The sequence below is a fragment of the Oryzias latipes genome, chromosome 14 (assembly GCF_002234675.1).
Source record: "Oryzias latipes chromosome 14, ASM223467v1".
NCBI lineage: Eukaryota > Metazoa > Chordata > Actinopteri > Beloniformes > Adrianichthyidae > Oryzias > Oryzias latipes.
Window position 1 is genome coordinate 10,722,751 of NC_019872.2, and position 21,397 is coordinate 10,744,147.

General features: G+C 36.3%; 2 protein-coding genes across 2 annotated transcripts; both read right to left on the reverse strand.

The window, feature by feature from the left end:
* Window positions 1-14,027: 14,027 nt before the first annotated feature.
* Window positions 14,028-18,767, reverse strand: LOC101171601 (solute carrier family 46 member 3). The gene is made up of 4 exons (XM_023962586.1): window positions 17,193-18,767; window positions 16,963-17,046; window positions 16,617-16,773; window positions 14,028-15,888 (listed from the first exon to the last, which is right to left on the reverse strand). Exons 1-4 carry the CDS (start codon window positions 17,194-17,196, stop codon window positions 15,771-15,773), a joined length of 363 nt encoding a protein of 120 aa, XP_023818354.1. The 5' UTR covers window positions 17,197-18,767; the 3' UTR covers window positions 14,028-15,770.
* On the reverse strand, window positions 17,258-21,055 carry LOC111948680 (solute carrier family 46 member 3-like). Its single transcript, XM_023962776.1, has 3 exons — window positions 20,861-21,055; window positions 19,136-20,015; window positions 17,258-17,289 (listed from the first exon to the last, which is right to left on the reverse strand). The coding sequence occupies exons 1-3, from the start codon at window positions 21,053-21,055 to the stop codon at window positions 17,258-17,260; spliced, it is 1,107 nt and encodes a 368-aa protein (XP_023818544.1).
* Between the last annotated feature and the right edge of the window lie 342 nt (window positions 21,056-21,397).

Here is a 21,397-nt window from a genome sequence, read left to right on the forward strand (position 1 = left end):
CAACACGAAGAGACAGTTGTATGCATGACTTACATGGAGTGGTCACTGTGTTTCCCATGGCTCTGCACACAGATAGCCCTAAATGGAAAAGCAAGGTGGGGTGTAGGCAACCACAACCAGAAAATCTGCTACTCTCCTTAGGATACCCACCGGCTGTCCACATCACAGTAACCACAGGTTTCGAAGCTCTGTAATCACCATGCAAAGGCTTATTTTAGTGTGCTCTGTCTACGGATTAAACAGAAAATTGCCAGGGATAGTGAATGTTTCCATGGCACAGCTGAATGTTGCTTTTAAGAAATAATACATATTAAGTTAGATTCAGATTAGATACGATGGCCTGGGAACAGTGCAGGATAGTCCAGGAGAATCTACTTCATATGTCACTGTGAGATTTAGTTTAACTTACCCGAAGCACAGGGACACAAAAATTTTAATTCAATCAGAGCAAGGACTGAGTTCTTGTATTGTTTATAATGAAAATCAAATGGGTCTGTCAAAATTGTGACTCCTTAATACACAATAAATCACATTGGTGAGCTGTCAGTCTGAGATATCTGCAGATGCTTATGTTCTGTGGAGCCTTCTCTAAACTGAATGCATAACAGAACTTGTGGTTGGAACTGTCAGGAAAGGTTACCTCAGCAATTACTTCCTATAATGACTAAGAATATGAAAATCTGTCAGAATCCCTTATGAATTGCGTATTTGATTATTTATTTAAAACATGTGACTCCCATCGCCTGGAAGGCTGCTGAGATGCACATGCAGAGCTGGCAGACAGCACCTCGGCCATCTTTCACAGCATCAGGAAAATAAACCATGATCGAGGCCTTCGTTAGGTTCATCGCTCAGCAATGACTTCAGTTCCTGGCCTCAGCGTTATTTCCTTGACATGGTTTTATTTTGTGAGAGGTCCTCCTTGTCTGCCGCAGCAAGAAACACAACTATTCTCACAGATTTCAGCCCTGAAATGTTATTTATGTTATGAAAAGATTAGCCTTTGATGAATATACATGAGGAAATGTGCTTTGCTTTTCGTCACAAAAAAGAAATGTCAGATCTCAGCAGCAAAAGAAAAAAAGGAAACAACAAAAATAACATTTAAAACATTGATGTAAACAACCTTAAAAATCCCAAAAGAAAATGAGCTAACATCTCCTTCTTTCAGTGACAGAACTTGAACATTTTAAATGGGGGTGAAAGACTTTGGAAGGGCTGCAAATGAGACAAGCATGTGGACAGTAATTACACATGAAAGGTTTAAAATATTTTTTTAAAGTTTGTTATTGTTGTTAATATTAAAACAGCAGTTCCTTTAGATGAGATGCTACAACTAATGCTTAGAGAACCTTTTATTGATGATTTTTGTCATTGATTATACTAATATTGACTCAAAAATAGGGGGGCAAAGCTGTTTGCTGTGGGGGCACATGCCCCCTTGTTCTCTTGTTGCTCCGCCTCTGCCTTTTTTGCTGATAGGAAAAGTTAAAAAAGTAAAATTAATGTAAAACAACCTACCCCAGCGTAACGTTTAATGAAAAGTTAAAAAAATGATTGTTGAATCATAAAGTTTCCACTCCAAGTTACAAGCAACAAAACTAGATTTGTATTAACACTTTACCTTTAAAAAGTTTAAGACGAAGCTCCGTAAGTTTTGTTTAGTGGGGAACTTATAAGTTCCCAATTTTGATAACTGCTTTTGCTACATTTAGCAGAAGCCTGTTTGCCTGCTAATAACCTCTGAAGTTAAACAGCACACAGTCACCTGTGCTTCATAGTCAATTTCCTCAACATCAGAGAGTTTGGCAAACAAAGACAGGAAAGAGTTTGGAAAAGGACCGACTTTGATAGATATAAGGTTATTGTGGTACGGTGAGCACTGAATCCATGTGTGCAAGTATGTGTTAATGAAAATATGGGTGCCATGTGGGATTGAAGGTGCGGCAGGAAGCCTAGCAGGCTTTGCAGAATATTAGATGCTGCTGAATGAAAATGTTCCTTTGATGGCTGTTCGGCCACCTCACTTTGTTCTCCAGATGTTCTGAGTGACCATAAAAAGACACCAAACACAGGGGTTCTTGTTCACACTAAAATGGTGAAACAGTGTTTCATTTCCAACACATCCACCATACTAAAAGCTGAACTTTCTTGATTTCTTGAGAAGATTACCTAGTATTCCTTTAGGATTGCAGTCTAATAACCTGCACCTCTTAGTGGTCTGTCTTAAATTTAATCTGTCTGATGCACTATTATGAATGCAAGCACTTTTTTGTTTTGAATTAGACTAAAAGATACATTAGTGATGTGAAAAGTATTGTGGCCCTGAAGTGCAAATCCCACTGCTCAACCCAAAGACAAATAACTTTTTTTTTTTTTTTTTTTGGGGGGGGGGGTTCTGGTTTTAATGTTGTTGTTTTTTTTTATTTGTCTTGCTTTTTTAATCGTTGTTAGGATGTCTAATATTTTTGCATTGAGTGATTTGTTGGTGTATTTGTACTTCATGGCCACCGTTGGACAAGGATGAAATTGTGTGATAAACATACACGAACATACAGAAAGTCGGAAGTTTGAAGTAAGTTAGCAGTAAAAGACTTACTTAGCGTGTTTTACGATGAATTATGAAGCTCACACAGGGTTTTGAGTTGTACACTCAGCATTTTTAACCCATACACAACATCAAGACTTTAACATTTTTAGCTTTCCAAATGTTATTGATCATTTGGCAGTTTCACCAAATACCTGTCTACACTGCAAAAACAGCCCCCTTGGAAAAAGGTAAAAAATTCTTTCCCCATTGGCAGATTTTCATTAAATTACCAAAAATATCTGGCAGTGGGTTGAGAAAAATGGTTTTATAACGAATTTGTATTTATTCTAAGTAAAAAAGATTAAATTCAATAATACATGTTTTGTCATACAAAGATTATTTTCGTGTTTAAAATCTTTATTGATAAAATTGATTTCTTAAAAGATATGAGGTAAGAAATATTTTCTTGGAACGGGTCGTTTTGCTTTCTTAGGATTCCATTTTTGCATTGTATGAGATGTGTGTTTACGTGATTTTTGTGTTTTGTATTGGGCTAAGTTGTGGAAATAGTTCTTTTCTATATTTAACCTTGTCGCTGGAATCTGAACTTTCCAGAAATGGGAGAAAAAGCAGGGCAAGCAGTTTTTAAAACTCATCAAAAAAAGGCCGACTTAAAGCTGAGGAATTATGAAGCACTTTCCACCTTGTGGGTATAGATTTGGACAATCTTGCAACACTTGAATCTTCAGGCAACTTAATCAGGAAACAGTTTTGCTCAGTAGCTGCACCTTTTGAAAAGCCAAATCCTTTAATTATTCCCATCAGTTTGGAATTAAAAAGCTTCTCACAGTATTAATAGTAGACAAAGCAGCAAACACAATAGACTTTTTTCCACTGGCATAAACACTCAACAACATACAGAACAATGAGAGCGTGAAGTCTAGTGTTTAGACAGTTGAGAAAAACTGAAAGAAGGGATTTAGAATGTAAATGCACAGTCACAAAATGTTCGAAAAGTTATTTCACATTGCACAAATATTTTCATAATTAGATGTGCATCATGAACAGACGTTCATTGTCCACAGTTTGACTAAATACTTAAAACTAGTTGGAAAATGACGAAGAACAGGAATTTTTCATGACCCCTTCAACACTATTTTGCTGCTATTCTCTGTCATCTATCATGAAACAATGTAGTTGGTCTTTTCTGTGCATGCTGTCCAGCATCTGTTCCTGCATTCTGTTTGTTGCGTGTGAACTTCTTCGTATCATCTGCATGGGAGAGCTTTATTTGGAGCCAACTCCACCGAAGGGAAACAACCCAACCATAGAAGCTGTGATGAGTTCCAGGTCACACTAAGAGTTTAGGTCGATTTAGTTTGCAGGTTGTTCTCATCTTTGCAAGAATATTACATCAGGAGTTTATTACTTTTAGCTGCTGGTCTCTGTACTTCTTCCCATCAGCGAGACATCAAGCCCCCCTCTCAATCTCAGTATTATTAATATATTTTTCTGTATTTTAAAGCATCTGAAGCAAGAAAAGACGACACTTTTTGGCAGTTTTTGAACCACGAACAATTTTTCCAAGTATCTACAGCCGCATTAGTTATTGAATTAAAGGACTTTTTTTTTCAATTTAAAGTAGTGATATTTACCCTCTGGCATTTGTAACATGCATTTACATTACCATCTAGTCCAAAACGAGAGAGTTAAAAGCTACAAATTGACTAAAAGAACTGGAGGGAGCAGGATGTTGTCCCTAAGTATTAATTCTCATGCCTTGTAGTTAGATGGTCAACACTTAATCTTAAAACCACATTATTTTAAGCACAATAAAAACTTTGTTTTTAAATAGTTAATTCTTAGGATTTAAGTTGCCTCTAATCTTTTGGCCAGCAAGTAGCCTTTCAAAACACCACCTTCGTTCTAAAAGAGTAAATGTCATCAGCAGGACATCCTAAACACAAAATGACCCCAGGGGAGCTCTTTTAACTGCACATGTAGCACACACGTGTGCGGCTTTGTAGAAGGAAGGGTGTGTTGGACTGTTAATCCCAGTGCGTGTCAGTAAAAAATTGTTATCTTTTTAAATCTCGAAGCAGAAGCTGTAATTTCCTAAATCTGTGTCATTAATATGTGCTAAGGCCTGCTGGAGTATACAATACAGACCAAAAGTCTGGACACACCTTCCCATTCATTTGAATGAGAAGGTGTGTCCAAACTTTTGGTCTGTACTGTATGTTCAGCTACACTGCTGTGCATTTGTGCTTAGGCACTATAATTCTGTCTTCCTATAAAGAAAAGGAGCTGAGAATTTTGAGGTTGCAACACATTTTATGAGGACCATAGTTTTGTGTTGTGAAAAAAGAAATAATTTTCATAAATACATAAAAATAATAAAAATAATAAATACATAAATATATATATTCCTTCAAAAATAAGCAAGGAAGATTAATGCAGATCATTACTTAAAGCCAGTAAAAATTGACAACTGTCTACTCATTAGTGTTATGGATGTTTGCTCTGTATGATTTAAAGAATAATTTATATTTTCTAAAGTAAAATTTCATAAACTCAACTAGTTTCGTTTATAAAAGGAAAACCAAGTTAAACAAGCATGTGGACTGGAAAGACCTTCACACACAATGCAGATCAACTCACAGGCACTTATATAAGCATTTGATGTACCCACGCACCCATGTTGACAATCAGGAGGCAGAAACCTTCTAACCAAAAGTCTTGATTTCCTGTTCATGGCAATTGTAAGGATGATTGCCTTTTTCACTACTGTTATCAGGATGCTAATAGTTCCTGCTAATAGATCCTCAAATACCATTTTTAATTTTTATTACTATCTAAAACCACATACAACACAGCTGCTGGTGAGTTCTCATTTAAACTGTAGGAGTTTAATACCTGACTTTAAAAGAGCTTACATGTGGCTCCAGAGCCACATGGAGTACGAGGGACAAATTAGTAACAGGAACAATGACAACATACAGGCTTCTGGATAAAATGTGTGTGAGGCATACATCCCACAAAAACCCACAGGATTTTTTTTTTTATCACAAAAGCCCAAGCATGCTTTTATACGAACTAAACAAATAAAACTTTGACTTTAAGGCTTGAACAGCCAAGTTGTAAATTAATATCCGGTTTTAAGTTGCCATAAACAATCAGAAAGTAAAACATTTTTTCATTAAATATCATCAGGAATTTTCCATGATGGTGTTAAGCCCTCCAAAATATAGAAATGTAAAATAACCTCAAATAAATAATAAATACACTACACCGTTGTTTCTGCAAGCTTGTAGGCAGTAATATTTTTTAATGAATATTTATTTGAAAAAACCTGTGCGGTGTGAACTCCGCCTCCACCTACGAGCTGCCGGGATAGGCTCCAGCAACCATATGACTCCAAAAGGGATTAAGCAGGTTTAGACGATCGGTAGATTTATCTGAAAAACTGTTGCATTATGAATCCTAAACCCAAATATTTTGGCAGTCTTTATAACACTTGAAAGGTGCTGCATTACCATGTTTCGAAATAAGGATAGTCACATTAAAACTTGTTTTTCCATTGGCAAGATTTTTGAGATTTATTTATGAATTTATTTGTGCTTAAAATGTGATGCTGGTCATGTGACTCAATTGTTGGCTCTCATTCATAGGTAGAGGAATATAAAAAAAATGCAAGTTATGTAAAACATTTAGTAGATTTAAAGGGCCTATTTCATGCTTTTCTCAAGCCTTTCAGAGTAAGCTATATCCATTCATTCATTAATCTTCTGCCATTTTATCCCTTTCAAGAGGCTGCCGGAGCCTATCCCAGCCACTTGTGGGCGAAGGCAGGGGACACCCTGGACAGGTCACCAGTCTGTCGCAGTGCAAGCTATATCCATATCTATGATAATGTATTACCTTTGGCACACTAAAGAATGCATTTTTTATGAGATATGAGTTGCTATCACAGCCTTTTAAGACAACCCGATCTTTGAGGCAGCGGCTTTCGCTTCTCATGGGTGCCGCCCATGTCATGACGTCAACCTAGTGTCTGCCTCTGCAGCATGTCTGTGCCTCACCCACAAAAACAGACAACATTTAAATTTTTCAAAGATATGTGCATATTGTGGAGCCTTACTAAAGCATTTAGCCAATCACCACTGGCTCCAGAGAAAAAGTGGGTATGTGTGTTAGCCAGGGGGCGGTGCTGGAAGCGCAGACTCTTCCTGGAAGGGGCTGTTCTCACTTATGTCACAATGTAAAAACCGACTTGTTTTTTTTTTTTTTTTTATTCGAAGGGACTGGTGCAATAATGGAGCAAAATACTGCTTTGGGTTGTTTTCCTTGAGGAATTCACATTTTACAAGACATAAAAGCTCAAGAAGTTGATTTTGCATGATATAGGTCCTTTAAAACCTGGTTTATATTTTGGACAGATGAAAACAAAAGCAAAGAAAAGTCATACTTAAGGGTCACCAAGATAGTTTCATGCCTATATGTTGTAAATACAGCACTATAAAATTCAAATTTATTATTTAGCTAAAAGAGTTTGGCCCATGTTTTCCAAATACTTTTTTTAGGGAATGAGTGCCAGCCATGAATTGTCTTGTCACACTGTGTATTGTCACAGAGAAAGATTGAGAATAGCACCCAGGCACAGGGAAGAGGAGGCAGGAAGTTGCGGGGGAACGGGGGCTTTAATAAACAAAACCAAAAACCACTGCTTAAGCAGGCTAGAAAAATCAAACTCGAAATAAGGGGAGACATCAAAGCTACACAGAGACAGGGGAACAGCATAACATCAAACTATGGACCAGCCCAGGAGGAAGGGAAAGACAGGACTTAAATGCATACAAGACTGACAAAGCACAGGTGGAAACAATGAGGGCAGATGGGAACCAAAAGTAAAACTCGAACAACAACAAAACAGGAAAACCTACAAAATAAAACAGGAAGTTAAACTCAAAATGTCACTGAACAAAAAAAACAACTAAAACACAAAAGCAAAGAACCTAAAACCGTGACAGGTATATTAGTGGATGATCAGTATAGAAAGATTTTTTTCAATGCAAACTAAACCTACATAGTCAGGAAGTATAATTGATAGCATTTGTTGCAGACAAACATTTTCATTTTTTAACATGAATTTTACAGATTTTTTTGTAACTACAAGGATGGTCTCAGTTTCGGAAAAAGGAGGAAATTGTGTTGACAAATCAATTAAGTGCTGCTGATTTTGTAAAGTATATAATTTTTCCTTGTACCCCAATTTTGATAATGCTCTAAAATCCCTGATTACACTGTAAAGAAAATATTTAACATTGCACAAACAGAGCAAGTGTTAAAATTGGTTCATTGTAGAAAAAAATAAATGTATAAAAGAAAGTCAGAGAAAATTGGATAAACGCAGATGTGTTTTCACAGGACTTCACATTCACGCTTGTTCACTGATTGTCAATGTGGTTTAATGGAAGCTTTGGCTTCTCTGTGGTTCCTTTAATACTCAGGCAAGCCTGATTTACCCAAAGAAACACCTCTCTTAATCAACATTCATTCTTCTGTGTGTTTGAAAGCGCTTGCACCAACCAAATACAATTAGTGTGAGCCTACTTAAGACACGCACTGCTGTTAATATTCCCAAAGAGACCGTAAAACCACAAGCGAAAGGAAAACGTTTTGGATTGATCCATCAATATCTGAGGAAAATCATTGAAAGGAATAAAGACATAAACATATAAAAATAGAAAAAAAATAATGTTTTATCAAAACAAAAGCTATTCAAGAAGGAAAGAAAGAACAATGACAGCGTGTAAAAAACCCCACAGAGGATTCGCTTCAACCTCTTGCAAAGAGTGTGACTGAATTTACTCTGTGTATCACTTTCAAGCCTTTCAGTTCTAATTTTTCTCTGATTATCAGGCTCTGACATCTTGCCCCACTCCCCAGCAGTAGTTATTCTGGTGTGCTGAAACGGAGCCAGGCGGCGGGGTGATTGGTGACCTTTTGTCAGTGCTGTACAGATGTGGGGGGTTGCCGCTCTTGAAGACAGGCTCAGTCACAGCCAGCTTTCAGACATATCGGTAATGGTCTCAGTGTGATGACACCAGCATGCTGTACACCAGCCTTTAGCCTGACCCTTCCAATCCGGAACTAGGTGGCAATCAATACAACTTGCAGTTTTAAGGGAAGCCATCCAAAAAGCCGAAATAGATTGTTTACATGCCTGTCAGGCTTGTTTTTTCTTTTTCTTTTTTGGTTTATGTTTAGCATCAATGTGCTGTACAGGGATCTAGTCATCTACAAGTTGATACAACAGAATGGAGGGAGCAGGGAGCTATTTCATAGTGAACATGTACAGTCAGACTTACCGGTAATGGTCTGTCAAATGGCTTCACTGCTGACCTATAGGTCTGCCATTGATGATTCATCCTGCTTGCAATGCTGCAGCAAATCCTGCAATGCATGGGACACAAACAAATCCAAATGTCTTTGTACACTGTTGTAATAATGGCAAACGCTACCCCAATCTTAAAAATCATTATTAATATAATTGAAAAGTAAATAGCAGTACATTACTGTAAGGGTCACTGCAGTTCACAGTAATGGGTTGTAACCATGTAATACTGAAAGGCAGTGAAAATAATTTAAAGTCATGTGATTTACATGAACTTACTGTAAACAACTGAGCATTGTTGTTATTTTACAGTAAATAACTGTAAAAAAATACAGTCATTTACTGGTTAAACTACTGCCTATGAATTCCTATACATTTATGGTGAAAAGTTTTACAGAATGCAGGAGGCCCTGTACTAGCAGACACTAATGTCCTTAGTGTAGCTAAGTGTAGCTTAAACCCTGTGCAAACACAGCTTCACAGTAACAGCATGGCAATTTCATGCCTGGATATCAACCCATAACTTATGATACAACAATCACAACTTCAAACTTTAACTCCTTTAATGCACTCCACTATCAAAATCTAAAACAAAATAGAGTCTGTAGCTGCTTAACTGGATGGAAGATTAAAAAAAAAGATGTCAGAATGTTCTTAAGGAGTTGTTAGTTTTTTTTTTTAAATCGTACACTTCTTTACTTCTTTATTTTGCAACAATGGTCAGTTTTTTACAGTAAGTTCCTGGGAATCACATGATTTTTAATTTTTTTCCCCATTGCCTTGCTATTTAGAGTACAACATAAAAAAACAACAGAGTATTGTCAGATTTTCTAACAGTTTGCAATGCCATTCACAGTATAGTACAACATGAAAATAGCTGAATAAAATGTTCTCCCAGTTTGAATTGCGAATTACGGTATGATACTTTGCATAACGAATACAGTACAATACCCTTAACATTGTTGATAATTCACTGTAATTGAACATCAATGATTTACATTTTATTTAATTGAATTTTTTCAGTTATGCACTGTTCCTTATCGTAAAGCATGTTTTCTGGTTTTAGGCATTGGTTTTTGTTTGTTGAATAAATCATCTTTGTCCCAGGATGCTGTCTTTTTTACATTCTGTTCCTCCACTGGAAATAAAGAAGTTAAAATGTCTGACCAAGGCTGTGCTCATACATTTGTGCATAAAGTTCTATGAATAGAAAATAATTTACCTTAAAAACAATATCTTAATTTAAATGTGGCTGAATGATTGCATTGCAAGAAATATAATGGCAATCTGTGGTTAGGGAGTGCATCAATAATTGTGCTTAAACAAGTTACAATTTTAATGGCTACAGTTAGTCTCTTGAGTAATATTGTGCAAGAAAAAAGAAAAGTAAAGGGTCAAGAAAGGCAGGAAGAATGTTATCACTCTGCATCCCTGACATTTCTTGAAGCTTAGACATTTTTCTAACAGCACTTAAGGTTGAATGTGTTAAATGACTCCATTAATGCTTGTCATGTAGCTTATTGGCAAATCACTTTGTAGAAAAGCATCTGCAAAATGAATAAATATAAAAAAAAGACCATAATCTTGACAGAAAAGAAGAAAAGACACATTTTTGGAATAAAGGATAACCCTGAAATGCAATGAAATCCAGATGGGACAAAGAGGGGATAACCTCAAGTGATAAGACAAGATAAATTCGAAAAAGAAAATTCCAGAAACAGAGAAAACAATTGAAAATCCAGACCTTAAAGATTTTCAACCATTTACCAATTTACTGTAGTTACAAAGGTAAATTTGTGCAAAATAAATGAAATAAAAATGTGGTCATAAAAAGAAAAAAACACTTTGTAGATGTAGAATTTTTACAATACAGCTACTGGTTCAACAAAGAGCAGGATGAAACTATTTTTCCACTGGGACAACTATAAAGATAAAATAAATAAACCAAAACATCAATATATGTCCTCCAGTTCTTGTTCAAATGGCACTAATCAAAAAAATAATTTAACCTTGGCTGTGCTCTGGGGTTGTTTGTCTGTGCTTTGGCTGTTCCAAATCTCAGTTTGAGACTTTCTGAATGAAGTTTTTTTGTTTTTCTCTTCCCCACATTTCCCAGTTTCTTTCTGGGATCTGTGCCTCTGTGTTTTTGTGCCAGAGATTGCTGCTCTGTCTAGAAAGGTAAACTATAAAAAGCCATTTTTTAAGTGACAATATTTAGTTGTTGTTTTTATAAGGTGAAACTCAGTAAGTGTATAGTGCTGAATGCCATCACGCTGTATATTTCTACTTTGCAACATACCATGTCATCCTGGACTCCATTTAATTTAAGATCACCTTGACTGGAAAAAAAAAAACAACACAGAAGAGTATTTGTCATTATTTTGTTATTAGCCAGAACGCATAGGACATAGTTTTTACAGAGCAGCAATAGTTCCTAAAAAATGTGTTGGCACAGTGTGAGCCCACCCCCCTTCCCATCACCTATCTGTTTACACTATCTCCTGCTAGCTTAGAGCCCCTCACACCTCCCAACCTAACATTACCGGTGCTACAAAGACAAAGACGTACATGAAACTGGTCGTCTACAAGTGAATACATCAGAATTAAACAGAGCAGGAAGCTTGTGATCTGTCGATTGCAGCTTCTACATCAACTACAAACTTTTTCAAATGACATTTTTTTTGTCTGCTCCTGATTCACAACAGTTTGAACAAAGAAATACTCAAATGTAAGTTGAAGCTTAATTTTCTTTATATAAGTCCTCCATCATGAGAAAATTGCCACACCATTTTAGTAAAAACACCAAAAAGAGAAATCCGTCAGTTTAATTGTTTTATTGAGTTTATGTTATAGTATTTTTCCAATTATTTTTTTCTATTTTGAAACCAAACTAAAAGCTTAACTAAGTAAATTGTTTGCAAACCAGTATTTGCATGTATCTGGAACATCACGTCAGAAAACAATTCTTTATTATTCTGCTAGTGAGCATTAGTGATGGTACAATTTGCACATTTTTGGGAAATTGCCTTCCCTCTTATTATCTGTGCTACTGATTACATTTTAAAATACCAGTATTATTAAAAATCTTCAGATTATAAAATCCCTTAAAATTTAAAAATCTTTAATCTTTAAAAAAAACTAAAAAATGAAAATCTTTAGATTTAAACCCGTCCTTGATCAGACAGACCACCTTGAAAGGTTTCTCACATTATACTGAATGATCTCTTTCAGGGGAGCAGAAAATGTGGGTTAAAGTGAGCTCTGTTAGCAGCTCTCTGGATCAGCATCAGAGATCGAGCCATTGGTGATGGGATGTGATGTGGTGTACTGCAGATGATTGCGCTGCTGATTCAGCTGTGCTTCGAAACCAAAAACCAAAGACCCCTCAATCCCCTGCCTCTTCTCTCAACCTTCCCTTTAATCCTCATCGACCCCATTGCGTGCCAGAGACACACAAACGTCTCCCACGGGCCCCTTACTCCTGGGAAAGTTGCGCAAACTATCATCACTGCTCACCACACCTTCATCTCTAATTTAACTAGAAACCAAATGTTTGATTCCATGTGGCTTTAAACTCAATTTAAACTCAGTGTCACAGTGTTACCTTACAATCAGGCTGCAGATGTCAATATTCCAGGATGGAAATTAAAAAATTGCAGATGATCATCAAACATCTTTTGGGTTTCCATAACTGCAGCCAGTTTCAAAAGCACAGCATTTATAGTGATAATTCACAAATTTAGAGTTATTCTTTGTTTTTACATTGCAAGGGGAGCACATTTTCTCTTAACAACACCTCCAGACGCAACCGAAGTCAAAACATCCCAGCTATGAGCAAGTTTAGAAAACTGAGGGAATCACAGGCCGGTTTTCTGCACTCGTGTAAAAAATATGGGGTTTAAAGATATTGTTTCAACATTGGTACAGTAAATAAGCCACCATGCAATCTGGTGGCATGGTCATCATAATGGGCACCCTGTTTACTATCTGTCACTCTTACATCATTTAAAAGCTGACAACAGAACAAACATTGTGTAGAGTTAAAGGGATCATGTTTGAGCATAAAGTTGAGCTTACTTTTGCAGTGGAAAAGGACAAGAAGGATTCAACAACTGGGAAAATCCCATTTTTGTCAAAATAGTATCAGCATGTGCATTAAATATTGGAGGAGGAGTGACGCCTAGTGGCCAAACAAGCCTCTGCGTGTGTCAGTTGGCTAAAAATAATAGTTTCAAAAATTACTTAGTGTTTAAATGATGAAAAGCATTTAAAAGCGTATTCATTTTGAGCAATTCTAATGTCTTTTTTTTTTTACAAATATGTGATGGTAAAGTTAAGATTTCATTATTGTTCTCAAACCACTAAGTTGGCGAAAACATTTGATTAAAAAAGATTGTGTGCTTTTGTAAAGAGCTGAATCTACCTCAGTTAAATGCCAACACAAACTGGACAAAAAGTTGTAATTTGTTAATTGTGTGTTAAAAAAATATGCAAAGACATGTTTTTTATTGTTATTATTTTGCTCAAAGTTGGGTTTATAGTTGGATTTATTTCTATAATTAACACATCTGAAATCCACTTGAAGCTTCATCTAATTCAATTTTGACTTAAAAGACTATTACGGTATTGAAAGCCCAACGTTTAATCTTGCGGCCTTAATCTTTTTTTAAACAATATTTTAATTATATTTATTCAAAACATACTTGTATGTATTTTTTTATTTAAAAAGAAAAGATATTTTCCAAATAAATATGAAGACTTGTGCAACAACCTTTTGCAACAGTTTGTGAATTACTGCAAGTATCTAGAGACAATACATGAAGATCTACAGGTACCTAATATGTCATGTTAAAACCCCTCTGTCAAATAGTCTTTCCCCATGTATACACCATTCAATTTTATTTTTGTTTGGACTATTTTAGATATTTTGGACACTAAGATAAAGAACAGTCATAGTCAATAAGGGAAACCTTTTCTGTTCTCGGGCGGTTGTTTCTTTTTATAAATTCTTCTTCTTTTCGGTTGATGTTTTTTGTATTTTGATCTGCAGAACAAAAGAGTACACAAAAGCAAAAAAAAAACAACTTAAGACACTAAGGGTAAAAATAAAAGAACAAATTTATTTCAAAGTAAAAATACTTTAGCCAACTCAATACAAAATAAAAGTCTTTGAAACACAAAGCACTGTCTTTTTTTCAGAAGGATGTATGTGCTTTTACTTTTTTCTAAGTACTTTTTTCTTAAAGTAGAGATTCTTAGAAATGTATTTAGCACATTACGTTTTGACCTTAGAACCCTTTGTGTGGTTATCAATCTAGAACAAAAGATGTTAAAACTTTATTAACATGGCGCATTTGCTAATTACAAATACAGCAAGTTTGTTTTATGATGAGAATCAAACTGGTCATTCCTTCCGGTTCAGTCAGGTAAAAAGGAAAAAAATAATAATTTTAAATGTTCAAATTCAATAAAGAACGCAGTAGGGTCAATTTTTCTCTACATTTTAAAGGTGCATAGCTTTAATCAAGTAACGTTTTTCTCCAAATCTTTTTCATTATAAATATTTTTTTAAATGAGGCAAAAATATTTCTGCAAACAGTTTCCCTTAAAAAAGACAAATCCCTTGTTTTCTTTTCTTTTACGTTCATATGAATAATGCAAACAATGTTTGTAACTATTGAATAACAAAAATTATTCTCCACAATAGGTGAACTATTGTGCATAAAGTGCAGAGAAGTTCAATCAAAACAACATTTTCTGATTTCTATATCATTTCGTATGCAAGTTGCATAGAGTAAAAAGTTTAAAGACAGAATTAGTGGACAAATATTCCTCAAATCAAAAGATTCAAAAATGTCATAATGACATTTCAAAATGAAAATAGGAAAAGGGCAGAAAAAGTTACAATTATCACCATATTCCACTTAGCAGAAGAAAGAGCGCAAATGTGCAAACTAAAGCAGAAACATAGAGTTCAACAAGATGCAGAAGAAATGTTTTGTAAAGCTGTGTGCACAAATAATATTTTTGTCCACATTTAGTAAGGATTATCAGAAAAACTGCCAGAAAATCTGTGCACTCAAATGCCTGAGAGCAAATTATTTTGATCTTTTAAGTGAAAAAGATATAATTATATTATAGCTACAGAACCACTGACTAGAAACCCAGATTATTACAATTTTATTCATGATTTTAAAAAAATCATACTTAAGTTTAGACCTATTTCTTTAACCAGACAACAAAACAAAGCATCACACCATCCCAAAAAAGTAAAACTATGGTAAACAACCACCAAATTGCATTTAAAACGCTATTAAAGCCATGAAAAGAGATATGATTACGGTACTCACAGCCAGTCAGATTGTGTTCAACTAATAAAAAAAAATTGTCAACCACCTCTTGACAAAAATTCAAAGACACAAATTCAAACATAAAAAAAAAAACCTTTAAAAATCCTTCTAGACATTTCTGTTGCTTTTTTTCCCTTTTGGTATTAACTTTACATTCTCCTTTTTGGGGTTTATTGCTTCAAAAAGTATGTATACTAGAAATACTTCACTTCAATCTGTGTCTGTGATGCAAAAAGGGCTTCCGAAAGTCTTTTTAACACCACGAACTTAAAAACGATATCAAAAGCTGAATTTAAAATTGTAAATTCGAGATCAGCCACAGAAGTGAAAATAGAAACAGGAAATTAAAGCATTTTGGTCAGAAATACAACACTGTGCATCACCGGTACTTTCGAGGTCTAAATAAGTGCATATTTTCTCAATTTTATAAATATATCTGAATGTACAGGAAAATATGTAGGGGTTTTTGTTTTTATGCATGTTGTCCAAACCCTCAGCTAAGCAGCGGCCTGTCTTCCTGATCTTCCTCTGCATTCGTTGCCTCTCCTGAGGTGAAAGTCTCTGGTCTTCCGATCTCAGTGGAAACATCTGTTCCAATCAGAGCAACCACCCTGAAAACATGGAGAAGTTGCATTTTAGGAACATGAAAAAAGAGGTTAGATTACAAGTTAAAAAAAAAAAACATTCAAACTATTTTATCTGCAGAGTCATGCAGTTATTTCAGCAGCTCCAGTTACTCAGGCTTCTAGAGTTACTTAAACCACACAAGATTACTTATCTATAAATTGCATAAACTATAATATATAATTCTGCTCTTGATTCTTGACTGAAAATATATTGACACCGGTAGATATGCTAATAATGAAAATATTTTTAAACTGAAAAAATGACTTACTATGACTAAAAGTTCATTCGTTTTGGGACACTGGTGTGCCAACAGAGCATGACAGAAGAAGCAGAACATGTGATGTGGACTCAGAGTGGATTTATGCTTCACTGTGCACAAATAAGACTAAGTAAGCATTAATACTTTGTCTTTTTTGTGTAGCCAAACACTTTTAACATCCTTCTACTATGTCAGAGCTTTGTTATTAAGGCCTGCTAAAGTGACTATCCAAGTGTTGTATAAATAAAGTGTAGATACAAAAAAATCAATAGCTTATTGATTATTGATTGATTATTGATTTCAAAATGAACATTAGACTGAGAAAGGCCACACATGTTTAAACTGGACATTTAATACGGAATTCTTTTATTAAAATAAATATTTATAGTTTCTGCCAAGCATCCTAAGGCTAATATATTTAACTGATTAGTAAACATTAGAGAGTTTACTTACCCAAGGGCAGATAAGGGAATAAAACAGAGCCCTGCAGATAGGCTGAAGACAAATCCAGGGTACCAGGCCACAGTGGCAGCATAAATGCTGTTGAAGACTCCAAAAGACACATTAATGGTTAATATCTCCAGAAATGAAAAGCAGGCAAACAGGGCTCCTAGAAAACAAGATAATAAAAGATGAAAAAAATATAATAACCTCAAAACAGGTGATGCAAAAATCAGAGCATTTTATCTCCTTGAATGGTTTTTTGCTAAAACAAACAGAACTTGGAGTACTGATCCTTTGTGGAGAAAGACACACTTCAGTGGTTCTACAGTTCATGTAGAGGCCTAGACCCACTCACCGTGCTCCGATTTGGAGATATTCTTTGACATCATGGAGCGCAAAACAGGGAAAGGCATGTTAGATAGCAGCATTGGTATATTCACTGTAAAAAAAAGATAGAAAAAAGAAGGTCAAATCAAAATGTGCATCAATAATTACCCAATAATTGTGTTTATATAAATGTTTCTTGATGGCCGTTACTTTCAAAGTTGTATAATAAAGTTATTTATGGGAAAAAAACAGCAATACCCATTCAGTTGGTTCATCTATCTTTTTGATGACCTCAAGTTTTTCCATGCGTGCTAGCTCGTCTTTCAGTTTTTCTCGCAGCGCAAAGGGAACTTTCCTACATGGATGCACGACAGGAGGGACACTTTTATCCACGCATATTCTATGCTCTCGAGGTAAACATCCTAGTCCTTCAAAGCAATCCTTGTACTCTTTCATGAGCGAGTCATTATCATTTGTCACTTCTGGTGACAACAAACACACAACAAACACTCTTTTAACTAGATTCAGCTATACAGACGTGCTTAGTCCTAGAATCGGTTGCACATTCTTATCCACGACAAGCAGTTGTGCTCGTATCCTCTGGTTTTTATGTTTGAATGTTGCAATGCAGCCTCCTTTTACAGGAACGCGTTCGCCTGTGTAGCCAGTCACCTTTGTTTTTATTGGATTAATTTTGCTCTTCACGGTCAGTGTTTTGTAATCCTCTATAGATAACAGATTTATTTGTGCACCCGTATCAATCTTGAATGGAATTATTGTCTCATTCACTTCAAGTGGCACTATCCATTCTTCTTTTTCTGCTGTGCCTACATGCACCATGTCCACAATGAACTCGTCTTCCTGTTCTCCCTCATCAACTGTGTGGACTTTTTGTCTTGTGGGAGCTTTACAACATTTAGCATAATGGTTGCATTTCCCACAGTTATTGCAAGATTTTCCATATGCAGGGCATGATCTTGGCTTGTGGCTGTTTCCACATTTGCCACATTTAAAACCTGCATGTTTCACCTCTTGTTTAGTATATGTTTTATTTTTCTTTCTTTATTTCTTTCTGTATTGCAGAAGTTCCATTCAGAGTTCCAAATTCACATGTTTTGCTTAATGTGCGAAGCTCTGCTAATTATTGATCAAAAGGTATTCCTTGCTTTTGGTCATGGGTGAAAAACTTGTACCTTTCCTTAGTGGGTACAAAGTACTGTTCAAATTTTGTCATTAATTCTGCCAGAGTCAGGTTAGCTTCATCCAGCTGAAAGCTGTTAAATATATCCAAAGCATCTTCTCCAATAACATGCAATAGGATCATATTAGCCTTAAGTTTTTCATCACCGTTCCCTGCTCCACTTGCTGCCAAATATGTTAAATCTTTGCTTGAGACGTTTCCAGTTATCAGCAAGATTGCCTGTCAATTGCATGGAAGTGGGCGGACTTAGCTTATCCATGGCGAGTCGGGGTATTTGGGCATCCACAGTCCCCTGCTGCTGTGCGTTGTTCACCAAATCAGAAACAAAATCCTCTTCTGTTTGTTCAAATTCTCCCTCGGCTCCTGCTTCACTGTCACTGCTGCTCGTAGCCATCACTCGATGTAGCACTCGCTATCACCCTGTTGCTCCTCGGCATGTTTTCACTCACAAGACTTTTTCTCTTTAATCTTGCTGCTCACTTCTAACACCATGTGTTGTCTTGCTTATCTTAAAGTAAGCCAAGTCAGTCGCTGTAGCTGGGTTTCTATGACTTTTTATTTAACCGTCTCTTTCAACATACTTCACAGTGCATGGCTATCAACCGCTTCCTAGCTCTCCGCCCCGTGCGCTAGCACGTGACAACTCCGTAAGCATTCTAGGTAAGACATGCATGCTGGGTAATGAAGTTCAACTAACTAACTTCAATACACAACACTTACTGTCAATCAATAACTGGTCAGTTAAAAATCAAAGGAACGTTCTCTGCTGTACATTACTTTTCTCAATTACTTCTGGTAGTATTTGTTGGTCTATAACATTTTATCATTTATTTCATGTTAAATCAAGAAAAAAATGAACGCAAATCAGCTTCAGATAAAGTTTTTCCCATATTTTTACTTTAAAATTTTAGCAGTTTTGTTCCCATAATTAGTGGACATAAAAAAAACGGAAAAATGAGAACGATTTTGAAGCCTTTTCTTATGTGGGTTTTTTCCTTACCTATGAACATCAGCACAGTGGTCTTTGCAAATGACATCAGGATCATGCCAGATGCGACGGACAGGATCCCCAGCAGGACGATGAGAAGCTGTGGAACACGGCAATATGTGAGCGCTGCCACTCCTGCAAAACTTATCAGGGACACTGTGGTGGACAGGGCTGAACCATAGCCGATCAAAACCTCATTCCAGCAGAGGGGCTTGTTTAGTTCATACAGCGTCACCAAAGAAATGCCTCCAATGAAGGCAAATGAAAAGCTGGTAAAGATGAACATCATGAGGGCCAGAAGGATTTTACACTTAGAGCTAAGTCCTGAAAAGGTCTGGTAGACACCACAGACCAAAAATTTAAGTGCATGTCGTCGGGTAGATTCGTCGAAAATATCACCTTCGTTGGGAGCTTTCACTGTCTCTTCTAGGATGAAAATTGCATAAAGTAGGGTCAGACACTGGCACAACAATGAGGTTAGAAATGGCCAGTTAAAACCAGCTGCTCTTAGAAAGTAGCCTGTTGATATTGCAGCCACCCCTGACAACAGTCCACTCATCATGTCCACTCCAGCCATGCGCAAGGTTCTCTGACGTTCATTCTTGCACAAGTCGGCTATATAGGCATAGCAGCCCCCGAGAAACGTTCCCAAACCCCCAAACAGAGAGCTGAGAAATGAGGAGCCAATCAGCAAATAGATGTTCAGCTCAAAAAAGGACACCGTCAGGAAGGACGAAGCATAGATCAGTGAGCCAATCAAAGGCATGATGATGGTGATCTTGCGTCCTCCTCGGTCGCTGTAAGCCACCAGCAGGAGTGTGACGATCAAGGATGGGATCGTGGAGAGAAGCTCTGAATACATGGAGAACAGGGATGCCTGCTTCTGTACCTCCTGGAAATGCAGAAAAAGACAAATGAACTGCAATGGCAATTCCTCAAAAGGCAAAACAACCGTTTGGTTGCTGCGTGGCAAACCCTATTTTTTCTTTTTTCTGAAACCAATAGATATAGATTAATACGTTCAAAGATGCAGATGTCTTGTTTGAGACTCAAAGAAACAAGTTTTTTTTGTCCCCTACAAGTGCAGGTGTGGCTGTTTGAATTATCCTGAAATTTCCACTTCTGCTTTTACATTCCTCTTAAATTTGTAATTCTGTCTTTAAATAATTCATGACTTTTTTCTTCAGAACAGAGTATTTATAATTGTTGATGTGTCACAGACTCAAAGTCATGCAAGTATTATTTAGTCACAAGACACATATAGCCTTGAGCTGTTACAGCTGAATAGTTACACAAACGGGTGCTTAAAAAAAGGTCGGTTTATCGATAAACTAATGTGCTTTGACAGAGAAAGAATTATCTGGAGACTTGTTGAGGCACAACAAGAAAATGTTTGCATCAAAGTCTATAGTTTAGAAAAAATTGCTCATGATTAAATGCCAAAACTACCATCAATGTCAATGATAGTATAGATTTAATGATACTAGAAATAATTGTAAGCCTGCGAGAAGCTGAATTTCAGAACATCTGAATTTTATTGGTAAATTTAAAAAAACTGTTTTGTTTTTTTAGTTTCATCATGCAGGTAATGTCTGCACAGGAACTTTTCTGACTGTTTTTTAATTGTATTTTTTTAAGTTATTCAATGGGCACATCACATTTTAAACTACTTTCATTAGGAGTGCTCCTTTCAGATCCATTGAACACCTTTTTTGCAGTAAGTGGTTAATAACTTACCTTATGGAAGTCGGTCTGGTTGCTGCTACTGTTACTTGGTGCACATCTAGAGCTGTTGCTGGAGATGGGATAGGTGGTGTTGGTCAGCTGCAGCCACAGCCTGCGGTAGATGTATTGTTGCACAAGTGGGTAAATGAGAGAACTGCTAAAAGCAGACAGGGCCACCACTGGCTCCACAAGATAAAGGCGCTTCATGTTGATGCTGGAGGATTCTCTAAACAAATAAATAAGTAAACATCTTGAGAAATCAACAGAAACACAAGATACAAATGAAACCACTATGGAGACATATTTATGGCCCGCAGCAGTCATAGACTGCAAGGACCATATTGTAACTGGTACGAGGGTCGAACACTCAAAAAGTCCAAAACGTCAAAAAAACGCGTCAAAACGCCAAAAAATGGGGTCAAAAGTCGCCCAAAGCACACAACGAGACGACAATTGTGTAACGCAACAAAAATACACACACACACGCACAACACCCCCACACAAACGACAAATTTGTAGTCGCAAAAATGACGACAAAGACACAAAAAA

Coding starts and splice junctions, on each gene's coding strand:
- LOC101171601 (XM_023962586.1), bottom strand. Junction 16,774..16,962: donor TATCTCCAAATCGGAGCACG/GTGAGTGGGTCT, acceptor CTTGTTTTCTAG/GAGCCCTGTTTGCCTGCTTT. Junction 15,889..16,616: donor ATTCCCTTATCTGCCCTTGG/GTAAGTAAACTC, acceptor CCATGTTTTCAG/GGTGGTTGCTCTGATTGGAA.
- LOC111948680 (XM_023962776.1), bottom strand. CDS start 21,055: ATGAAGCGCCTTTATCTTGTGGAGCCAGTGGTGGCCCTGTCTGCTTTT. Junction 20,016..20,860: donor ACCAGACCGACTTCCATAAG/GTAAGTTATTAA, acceptor CTGCATTTCCAG/GAGGTACAGAAGCAGGCATC. Junction 17,290..19,135: donor CACTGTGCTGATGTTCATAG/GTAAGGAAAAAA, acceptor GCATCCATGTAG/GAAAGTTCCCTTTGCGCTGC.